At 43.9% G+C, this 20,429-nt stretch overlaps 1 protein-coding gene across 2 annotated transcripts in view; it reads right to left on the bottom strand.

Annotated features, from left to right (window-relative positions):
* TRIM35 (tripartite motif containing 35) overlaps positions 1 to 20,429 on the bottom strand; it is a 134,269-nt gene that overhangs the window by 63,980 nt on the left and 49,860 nt on the right. For both annotated transcript variants that reach the window (XM_069233747.1, XM_069233746.1), the window contains exon 3: positions 11,113 to 11,343. In XM_069233747.1, the coding sequence (XP_069089848.1) occupies positions 11,113 to 11,343 (231 nt within the window). The remainder of the gene's footprint in view (positions 1 to 11,112; positions 11,344 to 20,429) is intronic.

Genomic DNA, 20,429 nt, shown 5'->3' with positions numbered 1-20,429 from the left:
CAACCTCTCCATGCAACACACCATAGCCTAGGCCTGGTCATCACACCCACTTTTCAAAGTTGTTCAGCACTTCACTCACTTGCGCTGGTAAGTAAGTTTCTGTTTTCGTACCTGGTCATCACTGACTTTAGAGTTGGTTTTGTATTGAGAATGGCTCTGTGTTATGGTGCAGTGCAATATCTCTACTTTGAGCCTCACCAACAGGTTTTTGGCAGGCTTTTCGAATGTGCTCCTCTGCAGGGCCTTCCACATTGATGGTTCCGTATGGGCTGGAGTAGGGCTTTGACTCAACATGCGGGAGCTCACTTTGCATTGATTTGGTGTGCACATGGCGCACACGGCGCACACAAGCAGTTTGCTGCATCTTTGCAAACTCTCAGAGAGAGCAGCTTTGTTTCTTCAGGGCACATATCCTCTACTCATCACCAGTTGTAGCGTCCTCCCCAGACCGGAAGCATACAAATAAATATGCTGCACATGCACAGAGCTTTGTAACAAATGTCTTTATTCCTCAACATACTATAGCCCTGCATGCACCGCACCATACACCTCACATCAGATTATGTAATTCCTGTCTGGAGTTCACCCAGGACCGCAAGGGTCCTAGCACGCATGATGTCAAAGACACTACAGATACCATCAGTTTTCCGTAGGTTAAGGAGAGGGGCCTGCCACAGAACCAATGCGGTCCAGTAGCCACAACTGCAAAACTTTTGAAGTCTCCTCTGAAATCTTGATACCATCAGAAATATTTGTCTGATGTTACTGTTACGTTCACTGGTATTTAAGGTGCCATTGCAGAACCTGCGTGTATGTGAGATGAGCAGGACGCCAACAATCCCAGCAACCTGTTGATGAGGTAGTGGAAGAACTTGTACCCCTGACCCCCTCAGTAGATGTGCTGCGAACACAGCCATCACTTTTGTGAACACCGGAGGAGCGCTGCAACCTGAAAATGTTCTTAGACCACAGGTAGCACCTGTGGGCCTGCAGGATGGGAACTTGAAAATAAGAGCCCTGCAGGTCTTATCTCACCATCCAGTTTCCAGGGCCAAGACAGACAGGACCTGGGTAAGTGTTAGCATCTTGAACTCACCCTTCTGGAGGAAGGTATTAGCAGAGTGATGATCTAAAAATAGGACAAAGGCCTCCATCTCCTTCAGCACAAGAAGTTATGTTATGTTATCTGGTTTTATAGAGCGCCAACTACCCATAGGCCTCGTAGCGCTGACCGAGACATACCACCCAGAGACAGACAAGCCAGAGCCGAATCATAAAGTATTAGAAAAGCCAGGTTTTAATAGCTTTCCGAAATTTGCACTCACAGTAGCGAGTGTAACACTCAGTTCCTATTTAGAAGATCAGAACATTGTCTGTGGCTGATTTGGCCAAAAGGGTTTGTGCTTTCTGCCCCCCCCAAAAAAAAACAGCCAGATGATGCTCTGTCAGCAGTCTTGAAGGCTGTGGAAGGCGCAGTGGGGTCAAAAGTAAGGAATGGGCGAAGCCAGAGTAGACATTTTAAAGGAACCAATTGTCACCACTTGTCTGTCACGATGGCCTACCACACTTGGAGGAAACATTGGTTCCTGCCGCAGAAATGGTGGCCGTGTCTTGCAAAGGCACAATAAAGCAGTTTTGCAGTTACGGCTGATGGAGGGGCAGGTGATTGAGCAGTATGTTGCCTCTGCTGACCTTGTTGTCTCGGAGAACTGACTCCTTGGATACAAATAGGCTGAAAAAGCCTGGTGGACTGGAGGAGTGTGGTGTTGACATATGGGAAAAGCCCTTCCATAGACTCGAAGAAGTTGAAATTGCTGGTGGAATTGCCCTGCTGCAACAGATGGGCTCAAGGAATGCATTGTGGCCAATCTCTCTTTAAAGCATTCCAAAGGAAAGTCTACTTTATCCCCAAAAAGGCCAGATTAGTTCAAGGGCAAGTCCATTAAATATGCCTGGACATCCCCAGGAGATACTTATGGATCACATACAGGAGGGCAACAGAGCCACACTGGTGCCCATGGCATGCCCCAAAAAGTCTTAACCAGGCTACAGCATAACAAATGTTGCTGCATTGTGGCCATCTTGAATAACCTGTATCAGGTGGCCAAAGGTCGTCTGAAACAGCCAGTAAAACCTGGGCAACTGCATCCCAAAGGGCACGGTAATAACAGCCAAGGGGACACCAGGCACTGACCACTCTTAGCGCAAGGCTCATGGAGGAGAATATCCTTTTGCCAAAAGTCTTGATTCACTTAAATTCATGATCAGGAGGAGTGGTAGGGAACATGCTTGGATTTACCCTGCTGTTAGAAGCTTAGACCACCATGCTGTCCGGAGCGGGATGTGGTGTTAGAAAGCACCTCATTAAAAGGGCAAAAGAGCCGGACCAAGATACAATACTTTGGTTAAGACATTAGTTTTGACTTTCAAGTTTGGTGGTTGCAAGTCTAATACAGCAAAAGAAGCACAGCAGGACACAGGGGAGATACAAGACCAATATCAGGTGAAGTGTCAAGCCCAGGGATATCCTGTAGCTACTCATACCAGTTACCATACTGGAGAACATAAACGTCACCTTCACAGTTGTCATACATCAAATCCATGCCAAAAAGGTTATGTAAAGGCTAGACCCTACAATAATGCAAGGGCAAAGTGTCACAGTGACTGGTAAAAGTTTGCACTCTGATTGGCGCTGTATATCCTTATCTGAAGTTGTTAGGGTCAATGCGAACAGGCCAAGGCAGCTGGTGGCACCGAAGCGGACATCAAATTCGGTGCTGGACCGGATGTGGTTCAAGGGGTACTAAGGCTGGATCCACTGGCGAAAGTCCAACTAGAACAACTGTGGTTCCTTGTGGCTTGAAAGTGTGCAAAGGTGAGTGGTTAAAGTACTGGCAATCCACAGCATAGCCTCTCTGAATGCTTCAACTTGCTCTCTGGAGTTCAAGCGTAGCAGGAAGAAGCCGTTTCCTATGTGATTATTTTATGTTTAGAATTTCTTGAAGACTTCAACTGTGAGGAAAACCTCACAGGAACGACTTCAGCAGTGGGAAGAGAGTCTTCCTTTCGGCACAGAGGGCCTGATTCTAACTTTGGAGGACGGTGTTAAACCGTCCCAAAAGTGGCGGATATACCACCTACCGTATTACGAGTCCATTATATCCTATGGAACTCGTAATACGGTAGGTGGTATATCCGCCACTTTTGGGACGGTTTAACACCGTCCTCCAAAGTTAGAATCAGGCCCAGAATCTTCTTGTGCCTGACGTAGATATCAGAGCTGTGTTTCCGAATAGCTGTAGAGTTCATTTGGGCACAGAAGTTCCATGCCCTGGAGTCATGGTCCACCCCCAGGTACTACAATCCACTTTCTTCAACAAGAAGGTGAGACAGGCCTTATACATGTCACTGTGGGAGAGGCAGAGATTGCAGACCGGATAGTGGTCGTTCCAGGGAAATTTGGAGTGGTACGGGGGCAGTACTGAAAGGATGTGCTTTACATCACAGTCCAAACATTCTTGATAAGCAAGGCATTGAGGCAAAGGGTGCAGTGCCCTGGTGAGGGCCTGAGGCACTTATCTGGAAGGCTTACTGCGGCTGGCTCCCCTGGCAATCTCTGGAGGTGGGTCTCACTAAATGCATTCTTATGGATTGTTTGGCCCTGGACAAGATGGGTAATATTTCCTGGTCAACCTACATCAAGAGCACTTTAATACTGAGGGTTCCTGAATTTTCTACTACCCAGAACTTTTAGGTCCTGCTGACAGACTGAATAAGCCTAGTTTATGACCAGGGTCAATGTACGCACTAAACCAATGCCCTTCAGCTGTCCTTCTATACAAGTTACCAGGCCCAATACCCCAGATATCAGTTGGAGTTTTATTTAACTTGTGTAGACAATACCCAGTACAGATTACACTTAACCAGGTTAAGTCTGGGTTCTTTACATTGTCGTTTAGCTTCCCCCCCCCCCCCCAAACAATGAGCGTGGTCTGTAAACCTTTCCAACTGCCCGTGCGATAACCGCTCAACCCAAATACCAGTTAATTTTATGCTTTTAGTCCTTTCTACCAGGTGGTGAGTGCTCGTTTTTTAATCCCAGTTTTATGCCCTTTGAATTTTAAATCGCACACAAGGGTGACCAGCACTTAAGCAACTAGATTTGGTAAAAGCTTACTGTTCTGTTATTAGCTTCATTAGAGTGTAATTAATAATTAGGAGTACAATATCCTTCACTTGTCCCTGCCTTGATTTTATTATTATAATTATGCATTTTCACTTTACTATTCTAGAAATAAGTTCCTATGATGGATCAAAGGGAATATGATCTTTCTTAACCCCTTCGGTGCGGAGGACAGAACGGTTCAGTACTCCGCACCGGTGCTCGTGTGTTGAGGATGGAACCATTCCGTCCTCTGCACACGAACACCAAGTCCCTCTGCTGTTTACAGGAACGGATCCAACTGATGTCAATTGGAGGCCCCACGCAAGAGCTATCATTGTCCTTGATTTGATAAGTTCTTGTTACTGGCACTAGAACAGGACACAAGTGGTGCAGCATTTTTATTGGCACAAGTGGAGCAATGCTGGGTGGTAGAAATTTTGTGGATACCTGCTGATTCCAGAGGTTTTCGTCACAGAAATGTAAGGAAAGTGTGTGATGTCAGGCAAATTAAGGTTTGCATGGCACTGTGGATATAAATTTAAAAAAATAAACTCATGGGATCCATGCAAGTCATTGCTTCCTGGATTCCCCTAGGTGTCTAGTTTTCAAAAATGTACATGTTTGTTAGGTTTCCCTAGGTACTGGCTGAGGTAGGGCCCAAAAACCACAGCTACCCACTTTGCAAAAAACAGGAGTCAGTTTTGCATGGAAAAATTTGATGTAGCCAAAACGCTTTAGGGGGGGGGGGGGGGGTGTTGGTGAGTGGGTTCTTGTCATGGGTACTAGGCCTACCCACACAAGTGAGGTACCATTTTTCTTGGGAGACTTAGGGGAACACAGAATAGTAGAACAAGTGTTACTACGAATTCCATTTCTCTGCATTTGCACCTTTCAAATGTAAGGAAATGTGTAAGACAAAAGTATTCTTGAGAAATATCCTCTAATTCACATTCGAATATGGGTAACCACAAATTCAGAGGTGTCCAAATAACCCCTGCTTCTAAACTCCATTTCTTGTGTCCATTTCATATATACATAGGTCTCCTTGATACCTACTTTTCAGCATTTATATTTTACCATATGAATAGCTCAATGCCCGTACACAATGACAAACCATTGCAAGGTGCAGCTCAGTTATTGGCTCTGGGTACCTGGAGTGCCTGGAAAACCCACAAACCCTATATATCCCCACAACCAAAGGGTCTAGCAGACGTAATGGTCTAGTGTTCAGAAATGTCTGGCTCTCCAGGATCTACCACACCAGTTTCCCCCACAAACTAGGAGGTTGAGAACACAAAAGTAGGCTATCTCCGAGTACAGTGCAATACTGTTAGAAAAAGTGGTTTTCTGAACCAAATCTATCTGTTTCTGAAAGCTGGGAAGATGGGGATGTTCGCACTGCAAACCTTTCGTTGATGCCACTTGCAGGGAAAGAAAACAGACACTTTCTTCTGCAACATTTCTCACATTTCCCCCTACCCCAAAATACACAAAATGTAGCTGTATTTAGGCTAATTTCTTGGTTCCCTCCAGGGGAATTCACAAACCCTGTGTACCTTTAGAATCCCTATGATGTTTGGGGGGAAAAAAAAGAAGAAAAAAAAAAAAAAAGAAGAACATTTTGCGTGGATAGCTTATGTGGGCAAAAAGTTATGGGGGGACCGCAGTGAACTACCCAAAAAAAGGCTTAGCACCAGGGGTTGGGGGTGAAGGCCTAGCAGCGAAGGGCTTAATTATGGGTGATTTTAGGTTTTTCATATTAAGTTTTATTGTGGTCTTTTTAATTTATTGATATTGGATTGACTGTATGAAAATTCAACGATGTACTTTTTATGGCATTTTTGCCGAATAGATTTTGTTTGATGATGGTGTGCCAAGGCCACAGATTTTAGATTTAGAAGACTGATATGATATGTCTTCTCACTATCTGTATACAGTCCTTAAATCAGCTGTTTCACGTGGGCTTCCCACCCAGATAGAAATGCACCTTGGACTATGGTTTGCATAGCAGTTCTTTTTTAAATTAACTCCCTACCACATTTTGACTTTTGCATCTCAATGCCAGTGGGTTTAATACTGATTTTGTGAAATTAAGGGTGCCTTCAAAACTGCCTTCTTTGAGACCAGTGGTCTTCAAGAACCTGTAGTAGAGGTCTCGCAAGCAGTCTTGCATTTAGTATTATGTATGTGCATGATTTCATGGATCCCAGGAGCAGGCATATTTGGGACTTGTTAGGAGTGTTGGTATGTTTCTGCTACATGCATTTTCTCTGAAAAAGTCTCTCCTCTAAAGGATACACACTTTCATTTAAATGTCTGTTTGCAGCTCGATGTGTGAGACATCACTGCAAAAGCCAGTGTATTGTCCATGTTGCTTTGTCCAAGTTGATTTGAAAGCCTTGCTTGGAAAGAACCACTGCTGTGGTTTTGAAATCCTGTGTTGCTTCTGACTGAGCCTCTGCTTTTAATATCTAGTTACTGACGTAGGGATTAACAAATATCACATTTCTACTTAGTTGGGCTACAACTACTGCCCTGCACCTTGCTAAGATTAGTGGGGATGATTTTGGGCCAAACGGTAGCAAAAAACATTGATAATGTTCACCTCCTGCATGAAATCCCAAAGATTTCCGGTGATTTTGTGAGACAGGGAGGTGGAAATAAACATCTTGAAGGTCTAAGGCACATAGCCAGTTACTTTCCTTTATGTGCGGGTAGGTTTGATGAAGTGCCAGCATTATTAATTTTTCCTTGGCAATACACTTGTTGACAAACCAAAGATCAAATATTGGTCGATATTGTTTTATCTGGCTTTTCTTTTGAACCAGAAAATAGCTGAAGTAAACTCTTGTTCGGCTTCTCCTAGTTCTGTAGGTCATTTTTGTAATAGGAGAGAAGTTTCATATTTCAGTAAGGATAGTTGGTTAGTTTCAGTGGAAAAGGTGGTGAAATTTCACTACAACAAATTCAATATCCTCTTTGTAAGACGTTAAGACCCCATATATGTGTGGTTACTTGTTTCCACTCTTCCAAGTAAGAAGTCACAGCTCGGCCTAGGAGGGTAACTGTGGCGGGGGTGAGCTGGGAGGGGTTAGGTCATCACTTCCTGTTGCCAGATTAATTCTTCGCCTCTGGCATGGGAAGTTTTAGGGTGAGTGGTCTTATTTAGATACCGCTTATGGTAGTGCTGTCATTACAGTTGTCTCTTGTGTTGTTGAAGTTGATACAATCATCTTGGGGATTATACCTTCCGGTGAAAGTATGGTCTGTCTTTATGTCTGTATTACTGTTGAAAGAACCTGCTGTTCTCCCAGACCAAGGGCATTTATGGCTTCATACAAATTTTCAGTGACCAGATCTTTGAAGTTGCTGGAGATGGTGACAAAGTAATTCACGACTTTATTTATTAATTAATTTAAACATTGATGGAGAGCGTGTCAATGTCAATCTAAGTTTCTTTGAAGTCAACACTGGACGTTTCAACTTCGATTATGGGTCACTGGCGGGTGAGAAGTCTTTCTCCATGGACCAGCCATGATGCGTCACTTGTCATGGGAAAAGTTTACTTCTAGCCGACGATTCCAAGTGCTTCGATGGCAATCTGGAAAGAAGTCTGTCAAGGTTGAGTCGCTGATGAGCCATCCTTTGAAGGATAAGACATCAGAACAGAGCCTCTCAATGGCAAGGTTTTAGTTTTTGGCACTGACGTTTTATGATGCTAAAAATGGTGCTGGTGTTTGTCTCTGCCACCGGACCTTCTTTCTTTAAATCTCCCTCAGGGGATGTCTTTTCCAGAAGGTGGCACACCTAAAGAGGCTGATCTTTCTAGTCTCCTCTTCTGACTTCATGACTCATCATGCCTCCGAGCCTTATGCCTTTCTTGTCTATGCATTCTTTTGGGCATTTTTTTTTTTTTAAACAAACATCAGTCTCTCAGATACAGTGTGGGACAGAGAGGCACACCACACAGACTTTGCAGGCCTCTGAAACTGCCTTCTCCCTTCCACATGAAGCTCACTGGAGAAAAAGAAAGGCATTTTGACTCAAAATACTAGTGAGTCAAAAAAAAAAAAAAAGAAAAAAAAACTTCACTCAACAGGAGGGGCTAAAAAACAGTAGAAAGGTACAAAAACGATTTAACACAAATGTTGAGATTTTCAGATGTTAGAACCTTAACAGGTGTTCAGAGATCCTAATCTAGCAAGCCGGAACAAAAGAACTGACTCTGGGAAGTAACTGCCAGTACAATGCATTGCTCAAAAGGAGAGCCTTATATTTAAAGGGGCAAGCTATTTTTCTCTATTCATAATGAAAGTCTATCAGGCTGCATGTTCCACCATGTACACAATGGGGATTTGCATGAAAAAGATGCTCCAACTCAACTCTAAGTAGACATTCTAAAGCAGGCTTTTCCAACAAGTAGCCCGGGAGCTACTGGTGGCTCTCCAGGTACCTGGAAGGCTTGTATGACAGAACTATGCATGGATTAACAACACGGTCGGAACCACAACCCCGTCTTTACCACGCATGCCTTCACAACAATGTAAAAGCATGCCTAGTAAAGGCATATGTGGAAATGGCATGCATGGTTGTGTGATACAACCCCACCCCCTCCAACCCTTTCTCCCCCTCCCTAAACACTAAAATCTACCCAGTCCTAAAAACTACCCTGACCCACTCCTCCCCCCAGTCCCAAACCCTAAATCCTACCTTGCCCTAAAAACTACCCCGACACCCAACCCTAAACCCTAAAAGCTACCCTGCCCTAAAACCAAACCTTCCCTGTCCTAAAAACTACCCTGATTCTCCCCCCACCGTAAACCTTAAAAACCTACCCTGCCATGTCCTAAAACCTACCCCACCCTGCCCTAAAAAGTACCCAACCCCCACTCTAAACCCTAAAACCTACCCTGTCCTTAAAACTTCCCTGACCCCCACCCAACCCCACCATAAAACCTACCCCATCCTACAAACTACCCCACCCTGTCCTAAAAACTACCCCAACCCAGCCATCCCGGACCTGAACTCAGACCTACCCTGCCCTAAAAACTACCATGACCCTCCACCCCTGCCCTAAACCCTAAAACCTAACCCACCCTGTCCTAAAAACTAACCCAACCCCCTGCCCTAAACCCTAAAAGCTACCCTGAAAACTACCAACTCCCCCCACCCCTAAACCCTACCCCAACCTGTCCTAAAAACTACACCGACCCCCCGGCCCGAACTCTGAAACCTACTCCCATCTGTCCTAAAAACTACCCCAACCCCCCTGCCCTAAACCCTAAAACATACCCTTCCCTGTCCTAAAAACCACCCCAACCCCCCTCCATCCCCAGCCATGAAATCTAAAATCTACCCCTCCCTATCCTTAAAAATACCCCCACCCACCCCAGCCCCACTTACCCGACCGCCACGTACCTCTCCCGGCTGTTCCTGCTGTGTGCCTGAACCACGCATGTATGGTGCCTTAAGCACACATTTGTGTAGTTCAGGCAAGCATTATAACGCTTGCATGGGTACGCTACACATTGCTCCAGACGTGTAGAAAAGGCAGTTTCCCGCCTGGAAGTAGTTGTGCATACAGCCCAGCCTACTACATTAGAAGCTTTGTCTGGTTGAATTAATATATGTATCCCAAAAATAAAATGCAAGAATTCACCATGTAAATGTGTGAATTTCAGAATGCTTAAGCTGATGTTTGGAGAAAAACGGATTTCAAAATATATTCAAATCTTGATATTTGAGTAATAAATCATGCAATATTACTAATAGTTGCACTTTGGTGCCAGTGGCATGGCAGCTATGGCTGTCATGTATTACACCTTTGGGGACATTCCAAACTGGCAACACATTTTTACATTGCTGCTGGCAACCCTGCCTGGTGCACGGATGTGATCACTGCTGGTAATCAGCCAACCATGATGAGGTCACTGTTACAACACTTATATTAGTGGCTCGGAACGATTTTCCGTTGACTTAAGTAGCTGTAAGTACAGAAAACATTGGATACCCCTGTTCTAAAGCAACATTATGGGAATTCAGGAGAGAATGAATACTTTGACAGAATTCCATTCTACATGAATGGAATCATTGATGGTCATTCTGAAATGTTTTTTCCGTACAAGAACATTATACAGAAAGAGTTCCGGGGTCCACGCATGCTGCAGGGAATTTTTCAAGCATTTGAGTTTCAATGTGGATTCTACAATGAAACACTCTAGGCTCCCAAATCCAGGGTGGTCTTGAGGTGCATTTGCTCTTGGCTTCATTTATCGACCTCGTGATCGGGCTCCAGGCACCTGTAAATAATATGGCTCAGAGAGAATATTTTTAGCTTGCACAACCCACAGGTTTTAAACTGCGAGGTCTTTGGTGAAGGTGTAGATTTTAGAAAATAAGTTTAAATAAGGACATTCATGTAAAGTTAAAATATAATTTTACCTTCCTCCATATACTAGTGCCTGTGGCACTATGGTCAGGTTCTTATTTAATTAACAATATGTTCCCAAATTGCAAAACTGGGCCATCTGAGATGAGGCAATAAACCTTGAATACAGATCACAGTGGTTTGTTGATATTAAATTTGGACTTGAATGTTCGATCCCGGATTACCTAGATTCATCTGGTCAACTTCAGAAGTGCCACTGTGGAGGTGCCTTTTTAGGCCAATCGGGCTATACCCGGTGACACAAACACTGCTGTGCAATTTGAGACCCGCACTGCAGCCCTCTTTGGCCAACTTCTGGTTTTCTAGATCTACTCTTCACCAAGGAGACCTATCAGGGGAAGAGGTATTCTTTTAAGAGCTCTTAACATCATGCATTTAGACACAGCAATAATGACAAGGCCACACAAAACTGACCCTTACAAATGAAAGGTTTAGCATGGCACATTTTGGCTTGGAAAACACTTCAAATGTCTGTAGCTGTCATGCACTCTGCACATACCAGTAGAAAGGAAACGTCATTCTCCTTCATTTCGGACTGTAGCTTGTTGATCTCCAGGGACAGGGAGCCCATCTCTTCCAGAAGCTTTCTGATCTTCTCCTCCACCAGCTTATGTTTCTGCACCGCCTCTTCCTCCAGATCAGCGAGTGCGGCCTTCTCCTCATTGCGCAGAAACTCGTGCAGCTTCTCAAACTCTTTCTTGATCTGGTCTTGGATTCGGATGCTTTCGGACTGGTGAAAGGCAGCAGTGAAGACAAAGCACTATTAAAGAAATTCTATGATCCGTAGAACATGTGCATTAAAGAGACTGTAAATGAGACTTTTGTACACTAACAAAAAACACTGCATTTTTGGGCTGTTCGCCACTTGATAGCTACCCAGGAGAGTCACAGATAGTTCCCAAGACAAACTGGATCACAGTATCAACCCACATATCACTACCTTGCTGATTGTGCCTGCACTGGGAGACATGCTGCTGGAGGAGGCAGCCTTAGCATTAATCACTTTCCTGTGCAAACACTCAGGGCCTCATTATGAGTTTAGCAGGTGGCGGTTTTTGGCCTGCTGGCCCCATTACGAGTTTCCTGCTGGCCCAGCAAGAAACTCACCACAACACTGACGCTGGCTCGTAATCGAGCCGGTGGCAATGTTGCAGTGTGTCGGATGCGACAGAACCCGTTGCGCTTTTCACTGCCTGTAATTCAGGCAGTGAAAAGCTCAACACGGTTGTCCATGGGGGGCTGCACTGCCCATGCCAAGTGCATGGGCAGTGTAGAAGCCCCATCTCCACCAGCCTTTGCATGGCAGTGGAATCGCCATGCAAAAGCTGGCGGAGAGGGGACTCTTAATCCCCAGGGCAGTGCTGCCTGCAGCGCTGCCCTGGCAGGTTAAGACCGGCGGCAACTCCAGGCTGTTGACCGGCGGCAACCTGGCAGTGCTGGCGGTCAGACCGTGGCGGCTCCACCATGCTCATAATGTGGTGGACGGACAGCTGCTTTGGCAGCGTCCTAGGACCGCCAGCCTTGCGATGACGGTCGGACCGCCAGACTCATAAGAAGGACCTCAATGTGTACAGGTACACGGTTCTCATCTCCACTATTACAAGTTCCTGGAATAAATGTCACCGAAAATTTTCCTTTCCATTTGTCTTATATTTTTTACGATTTCCAAGTCTTGTGTAGCCCCTGACTGTTCTGCGCGATTTACAGTGTTACTAATTTTCAAATGTTTTAATTACTTTTGAATCAAATAGTTTATAAGGAACACAGTATAACATTTTTATAGGCAAACATTTTTAAATATTTATCATTTACTTATATTTCACTCACAAAAATCATTTTGAAGCAAGCATGCATGAAAATGCAACTACTGAAAAACAAAAGTGCAAAGAAGTGAAAAATACCTTATTTGATGGCTCTCACTGGCCATAGGAACACAAACCTATTAATTGAAAAAAATGAGATGTCTGCAAATAGTTTCCTGCACCTCTAAAAATATGCTGCTGCACATTTACATGGAAGATTAAAAACCTACTGTATCTAGCAAAATGTTACTATTTTAAAATTAAGGAGGCTTTAAATGAGACAGGATGGATAGTCTGAGGAAACATTTCGAAAGGGATGCTTGACGTAAGTAGGGATCTCAAATTATTTTTATCCTTCGAAAATTGATTATGCCATAAAGGACTAAAAAAATTATACCTGCACTCACATTCCTATCCAGCTGATTTCATATCTGCATTAACACCTAAAGGCTCATTTCCTTCAGCTTGCTCCAAAAACTGCCCTTAAATTGAACATCTACTCAGCAACACGGTATTCATTTTGTCATGTTTTGAATAATAGCACTTTAGGTGTTAATTAGAACTTTGCGGTGAAGCTACAAAATACCACTGGGAAATCAACTAAGACATCTCTGCTGCTGAAAGCACACGTCACTCAGCGTGCAGGACTTTTTTCTAACATGGGTGGGGAAGATAATTAATTTAAAAAAAATGTAATTTTGGCACTCAAGAGTACAAAGATTAATGTTCAAGACAAAATGAAACCCATCCTATTGCTCATTTATTGGAGTCTCCTATACGAGAAAATATTTCATTTCTGTTCCAGCAATATGGCATCCAGGTGAGCAACACTTGTCATGAATGTGGAATGTTAGCGCTCCAGTTTTTCATATGAACGCTGCAGTCAAACTGCAGCAAACCGATGAATTAACATCAGCCCACTACTGTGGGAACAACTTTTTAGCCCGCATATTACATTTTTCCATCTCATGGGTGAGAAAAGATTTGTATATAGCTAAAAAATAAATAAAAATATAAAAAGTGCCCTTGCTTCAGTTTCTGGAGCACTTACTTCCATGAGAAAATGTTATCATGAAGTCATTATTTCTGAAACTTGGTCAATTAAATCCCAGCAGACGGTCAGCATTTTTCACATTGTGAAATTAAATTAGAACTCACAATTCCTAAATTTGTATGATGCCAATGACAGATCTATATTATTGCTAAAATCTGTTATCAGGCTTTATATTTGCTCCCTTTTGTGACCCTCAAAGACTCAATGTCTTTCAATAGTACAAACATGGCAGAACTTTATCACAAAAACAGTTCAACAGCTGTGCTTCTTGTAACCTCCCACCCAACTAGTCCCACTGAATATTCACCACCTAATAATTTTTTGAATTTCATCCCGAATGTTGACATTATGACTAACAATAGCCATTTTACCCTTGGGGTGTGTGTGGGGGAACATTCTCCCCCAGTGGATAATACTGCTTAACCAGGAGACATGCTGCTTCATGGTATTTGAGTGACACTGCAAATTCTGCTATGCATGGGAAACCTGCTTCCACACGTGCAACGAAACCCATCACTTATTTTGGTTTCAGATTCCTGCTTGAGAAATATCAAAAGTACATACGTTTTGTCACTCCAAAAAAATCTTATACAAAAAACAACATTAAACCCTCCCTCACATTTTGTTCCACGTGCAGACCTCGAAACATAAAAATGTTACCAGACCTGTAGGTCTGGTGACTAAAATAATCTACTCGACCGAACTGCAATGCTCTTGACCCACAAACTGGTTTCAAATTATGTAATCCTATGCGAATACTTTAATTCACTGAGCCGCAATTTTCTTCTTATGTTAGTGCAGCATGCCTGTTGTACAAAAAAACCCTGTTATTTGATAGACTAAATGTTTGCAACTCATAATTACAAATCTAGCCGCATATAGGATACACATGACTTCTGTCAGGGCCACTGTAATTATGCGATTGTGCAGCGCTTTTCGCATAATTATAGATTTGCCCAATTTGCTACATAATCCATCATCTGCCACATAATCTTCAGGTTTTACCAAAAAAAAATATATATATATATATATATATATATATTTCTAGTTCAAACGGCTCAAAAGTTACTAAATATGCAACAACATGTGTTGGCGCACAGTGAAAGGCCTATTGCAAAGCTGGACTGGTCACCTTTCTGTTACTTATTGCTATATTTGGGTGTTAAATTGGTACTAATGGGTTGAACCCAATGCTCAGAGAGAGTTGCCAAGTTTAACATTTTTAAAAAAGACATAATAATGCAGTACATTTTGCAATAATATTCCTTCATAATGCCGCACAATTTGCCTTTTCTTGCAGCATAATTTACACAACCAGACGCATAATTTGGACCTCTCCTGCTGCATAATTCCAGTGACCCTGCTCTTACATCATTAACAGCATTGTCATCAGGGCGGGGCAAGAATGATTCTCTACACATGGCTCAAAATTAGCACTTTTAATGAATAATTACCTAAAGCAAGAAGTGTCAGCGTACTGCCATTTCTAATCAGCACATTTTACATTGAAATAGCCACAAAGATTCCAAGTGACAAACAGTTAAGTTTGGAAATCGAGTTTCTGCAAGTAAAGTGTTTTGATTTGTTTTGCTCCTATTTAAATCTTTGCATCACACTTCTGAATTACAAAAAGTGCATTTGTAATTCCTGATATATTTTGAAATATTTGCACTATTTATTCAGAAGCTAGTTGAATGTGTCAAAAAAAAGGAAATCCTACAGTCCTTTGTTTAACAAGGATTGTCAGAAAGCTCACTTTACAGAATAATCTAAGTGTAGTAAGAGAAAAAAAAAGCAAACACCATCTTTTAGGATAAGTTAAGCAGCACTTCAAAAAAAGACAAAGTGACATGTGACCTCCTTGAACAGACAGCAAATGTGTCAAGATAAAGGCAGATTTAAAGACATCTTCATTGCACATTCATTTTATGAATGAACAGAACACCTGTTCCTTTCCAGCTCATGTTCACTGGCCAGAACAGACCATGCACCAAGAACTTTAGCCACTGGTAGATGGAACACAGAGTTGGCCTATTTATCAGAACAGAAGAGGGTCATGAAACTTTGATACCGAGAAGTAAAGTGAGACAGCATTAAGTGTCATCTTCAGGCACTGGATTATAAAAGAGTGATTAGAGGCCAAGGCTGACCTAGTGCAAACTGGATGCTGCATGTGGTGGAATCTCTGGGGGCAGTAGATCAATCGGAGTTCATGCCACATAGAGCAACACCGCATAACCTCAGGCATCTATTTGGAAGCCTGGCCCACAGGGGAGACATTGCAGAACCGACGATGCTTCTATCCCTGGATGCCAAAATGGAGTCTGATTCCCTGGAATGGCATATCTGATGGTGGTTCTGGAGAGGATGGGCTATGGCCTGTCTTTCCTGAAAGGTGTCAGGCTGTTGCAGATATCCAGTGGCCTGAGTGAGAGTGAATATCATGCGGTGAGAGGAAATACCCATAGAAAGAGGCACCAGCAGGGTTGTTCGCTGTCTCCGCTACTGTTCGCAGTGTCACTCAACCCGCTCACCAAGTGGATATGCAGAGATGCCCACATCCACACTGAAGTGGGACTCTAACTTTTAAGACCCAACCTCACTCTTTGCAGATGATATGCTTCTTTACCTGGCAGACCCCGACCGGTCCCTACTGCAAATTCTGGTGGATCCTGCACGTTTTTTGGGAGACAAGCAGCACTCCATATAAACTGGAGTAAATCTGCAGCATATCCGTTGGCAGGCCGGCACGCGCCCCCCCACCTCCAGGACATGCCTCCCCAGGGGAAGGGGTGGATACGCAGGTTTCCATCACACATGGCCATAGTGGTGGCCACCTAGTGGAGAGCGATACAGGCCACAGGCTGGCACAGGAGGATCACACTGGCGAACTGCCACTGTAGGTGACAGAGGCCATGAAAGAGCTTAGGGTGAATCGATGGACATCAAAATTAAAAAAAATATATATATATAAAAAAAAAAAAAAAAAAGAAGGATATGCTGGGGATCACATCTGTGGGAGATGTCTGGAGAGGAATGATAACTTTCCCTGAGCTGCAGGCTGAATGTGAGTTGACAAGAAACGAATACTTCAGGTACCTCCAAATGCAACATATTCTCAACAATCACAAGGATATCTTAAAAGACCTGTACAATGAGTCACCTATGGGGTTTTAGGGTACCTGCTGTCTACCCCCCCCTTCACACCCACGCTGTATCCCAGATGTATACCACCTTACTCGCAAACTCCCATGCACAGAGGCTTGCCAATACCCAAGGGGAGTAGTGATACATGCAGGATTCCGCTTACTCCAGCTTGAACTGCTCCACAGAGCCTACTATACGGGAACAACATTGTATAAAACGGGACGTAGCACCTCTGATGGCTGTCTGAAAGGGCACCTTGCTACACACTATTCGGGAGTGCCCATCCCTACAGAGATACTGGGTGTGGGTAGGGAACAGGCTGTCCGATGGGACAGAGGTATGGGTACAGTTTACACCCCAACTGATTGCATTGGACATATGAGGAGCAAACAGTAGAGAAATACACAAAGCTCTTTTGCAATGTTGCCTGCAGCTTTTCATGTGATAGCGAGCCTCATCGCCTCTGGGACATTTCATTATTCGGTGATTACATTACAAGTGTAAAAACAGTTTACTGGACATATGATAAGGGAGCCATACACGCAGTAATACAGGGAGAGGGCGTCTGGGCCTGCGGAGCCGACTGCTGGGCCTTGGAGTTTCCTGCTTGAGGTACAGGATAGCCTGTTCCCTTTTTCCACTCTTATGATTGTGAAATTTTTCCAAGAATGTGATGCATTGCTAGTCGTTAACCAGCGTATCATTCTGGGTGGCATTGCGGTGTTTCTTTTTTTGCAATCTTTTAATTGCTCACAGAAAAATTACTTTGACCGAAATTAAAAGTAAGTTCCTTCTACAAAAAAGAGAAAAGGTTATTACAGGTCACTGAAGATTCATTTACTTGAGTAACTCATAAATCACAAGATTTCACATTACCAATATAAGGACTGATTTAATTTCTTTCACAATATCAATTCCCTGCTGACTCATTTCAGATTCCCTCTCTCCAGTGTGACTATTCAAATCCTGTATATAAATATTTTCCTCGGATTTTGAAATCACGTGACAGGACAAGAAATCCACAGGCCTGTGGTATGTTTAGCATCTCTCTATTTTTTTTGCTTGTGTCTGATCATTCTGACAGTACCCAACACTCTTGGTCGACTTAATTGTCAGTAAGTTACTTTCTAGGTGATTTTCAAGCATATGGTGGCCCTCCAAAAGTATTTGGAGAACCTTAGTCAGAAATCAACAATCAATCAGTATTTGTATAGTGCAGCACTGTCACCCTGGGGGTTGTAATGTGATGTCTGTCGAAAAGCCAGGTCTCGAGTTTCCACCTGAATTCTGGATGGGAAGGTGGTGTTTGCAGGTGGAGGGACAGGTGGTTCCAGGTCTTGGCAGCAATGTAGGAGAGGGAACGGCCACTGCAGCAGCTGCAATGGATGTGGCGTGTGTGCCCTTGCAAGAGCTAGTGAGGAGGAGCGCAGATATCTGGTTGGTTGATGGAAGGTCAGTTGGGGATTGATATAAGCCGGTCCTTGATCATGTAGGGGTTTGTAGGAGTGAGTGACGCTCTTGAACTGGTATCTCTTCTGGATGGAGAACCAGTGGAGTTTGCTGAGGTCGGGGTGATGTGGGTCCATCTGGGGAGGTCCAGGAAGAGTCCGGTTGCAGTGTTCTGTATGGTCTGGAGTCTCATGAGGAGCTCGATCGACATGCCAGAATAGAATGTATTACTGTCACTAGGGCTAGGGTGACAGTCTTTCTGGTGTCGACTGGGATCCATCTGAAGAATCTGCAGAGCATGCAGCAGGTGTGAAAGCAGGAGGAGGCAACTGCACTGATCTGCTGCTTCATGGTCAGTTTGCCTTTCGAGGATGACGTAGAGGTTGTACGAGTGGTCTGTTGGTGTGGGTCACAGTTGGGCTGGCCACCAGCTGTGGTCCCATATGGATGCGTTTCTCCCAAAGATGAGTTTCTACCCTGTCCGAGTCAAGTTTAACACAATTGGCTCTTATCCAGTTGGTTATGTTGGTCATGGCATTGCTGAAGTTTGTTCTGGTGGTGGTGGTGGTGGTGGCAGGGGGGAGGGGAGGAAGTATTCGGTGAGCAATGGGATGACTTGTGTGTCTGCATATGGAATGACATTGAGACCATGGGATCTGATGATGTCCGCGAGTGGGGTCATGTAGGTGTTGAACAGCGTAGGACTGAGGGATGATCCTTGAGGTATGTCGCAGATGATGTTCTTTGCTTCGGAGGTGAAGGGAGGCAGCTGGATGCGTTGAGTGTACCCTGTGAGGAAGGAGGCGATCCACTTGAGAGCGTTCTCCTGTATGCCAATGCTGTGGAGTCTGTTAATGAGGGTGTGGTGGGATACAGTGTTGAATAAAGCTAAGAGGTTAAGGAGGATCAATGCTGCAGTCTCTGTACAGTCGAAGAGGATTTGGATGTCATCTATGGCTGTGATCACAGCGCTTTCAGTGCTGTGGTTGGCTTGGAATCCCAATTGGAAGGCATCAAGCAGGTTGTTCTGTTCCAGGTGTTGGGTTAGCGGTTTGTTGATCACCTTTGCAAGTATTTTGGCAGAGATAGTGAAACAGTCAATGAGAAGAGAAGAGTCAAATACTACTTTATAAAATAAGTCTTTATAAAATATGGCATTATCTTGGGTACAACAATCGTTAGACAATTTGTCCATGAAGGGTGACATTTCGTTCTAGTTGTTGGTCATGCCAGGAAAGGATGCCTAACCTCTAAGGTAGCTGCAATCGTGCTAATTCTCATCTTCAGTGTCCAGGCAAGATAGCTCCTCCCCCTTTGCTGAGGGCAGTGAAGCGGACACAAGAAGTACAGAGAATTTGGTAAGATATCACAATCTTTAAAATAACTAGGCACATAATGAATTTCCAGGTTATAAGGCCTCTCAGAGAGAGCCACTGTGATAGTCAGCAGCATCAAAGTACATTGTCACAAGGCTTTTAGCCCAGTGATCACTAGCTCCTTCATTATTTAACATTTTATGTTCTTTACCAGAGAAATGATTCTCAAGGAGCTGTAGCAGGGCTCCAATGTAATGAGGCTAGAAAAATAAGAGAATAGCTGGAAGCTAATGCTGTCTGTGAGAAATTGGGTTGGCGGATGAATGGTGTGTGAACCCTCGTCAACCAACAGCCACAATCCTCTGCAGGGTGAACCACAAACAGTCAACAATTTAACCTGTGCTTAACCCTGGGTAGCGTAGCACAAAAAGCAGTCAGCCTAAACTTAGAGACAATGCGTTAAGTGTCTATGAAGCACATAAACAGCAATACAGTGACAACACAATAAAAATCCCAAACCAATTTAGAAGAATAGAGAACAGTTTAATATTTTATTTGACACCAAAACCATTAAAATCTAATTAGTAGAACCAGAGTTATGAACTTTAAGTTAAGTCAAATTGGCCATCTGGGCACCTTTTGCACCATAACCAAGGGTCCAGGAGTGAATGGAGACCTTTTGGGTGTTTAGGACCCACTCAGGCTGGGTCCAGGAGCTGGTTCAAGATAGTGGGAGCCTCTTATGTCCCTGTGGCTCTGAACAGGACGCCAGCAAAACTAGGCCTTGGAGTAACTTCTGGATTCTTGGTTGCAGGTTAAGTTGCAGGCCTCCACGGCAGGGCTAACCTCTGAAGGTTCAAGGTAGGCTTTAGGCAACAAAACACTCCTAGGTACAGCACCAGTCTGACAGAATGTACAGCAGGTCACAACAGAAGGCAGCCCTCAGAGGCCTTCCGCAGGTCCAGTAGTGAACTGAGGAGTAGGTCTGGGAGCCCTATTTTTATACCCTGGTGCCCTGCTCCTAGAAGTTCGGAGAAGTTTAGAGAAA

The sequence above is a fragment of the Pleurodeles waltl genome, chromosome 5 (genome assembly GCF_031143425.1).
Source record: "Pleurodeles waltl isolate 20211129_DDA chromosome 5, aPleWal1.hap1.20221129, whole genome shotgun sequence".
Classification (NCBI taxonomy): domain Eukaryota; kingdom Metazoa; phylum Chordata; class Amphibia; order Caudata; family Salamandridae; genus Pleurodeles; species Pleurodeles waltl.
Note: the sequence above shows the minus strand (reverse complement) of the source record. Positions and strands in the feature narration are given on the sequence as shown.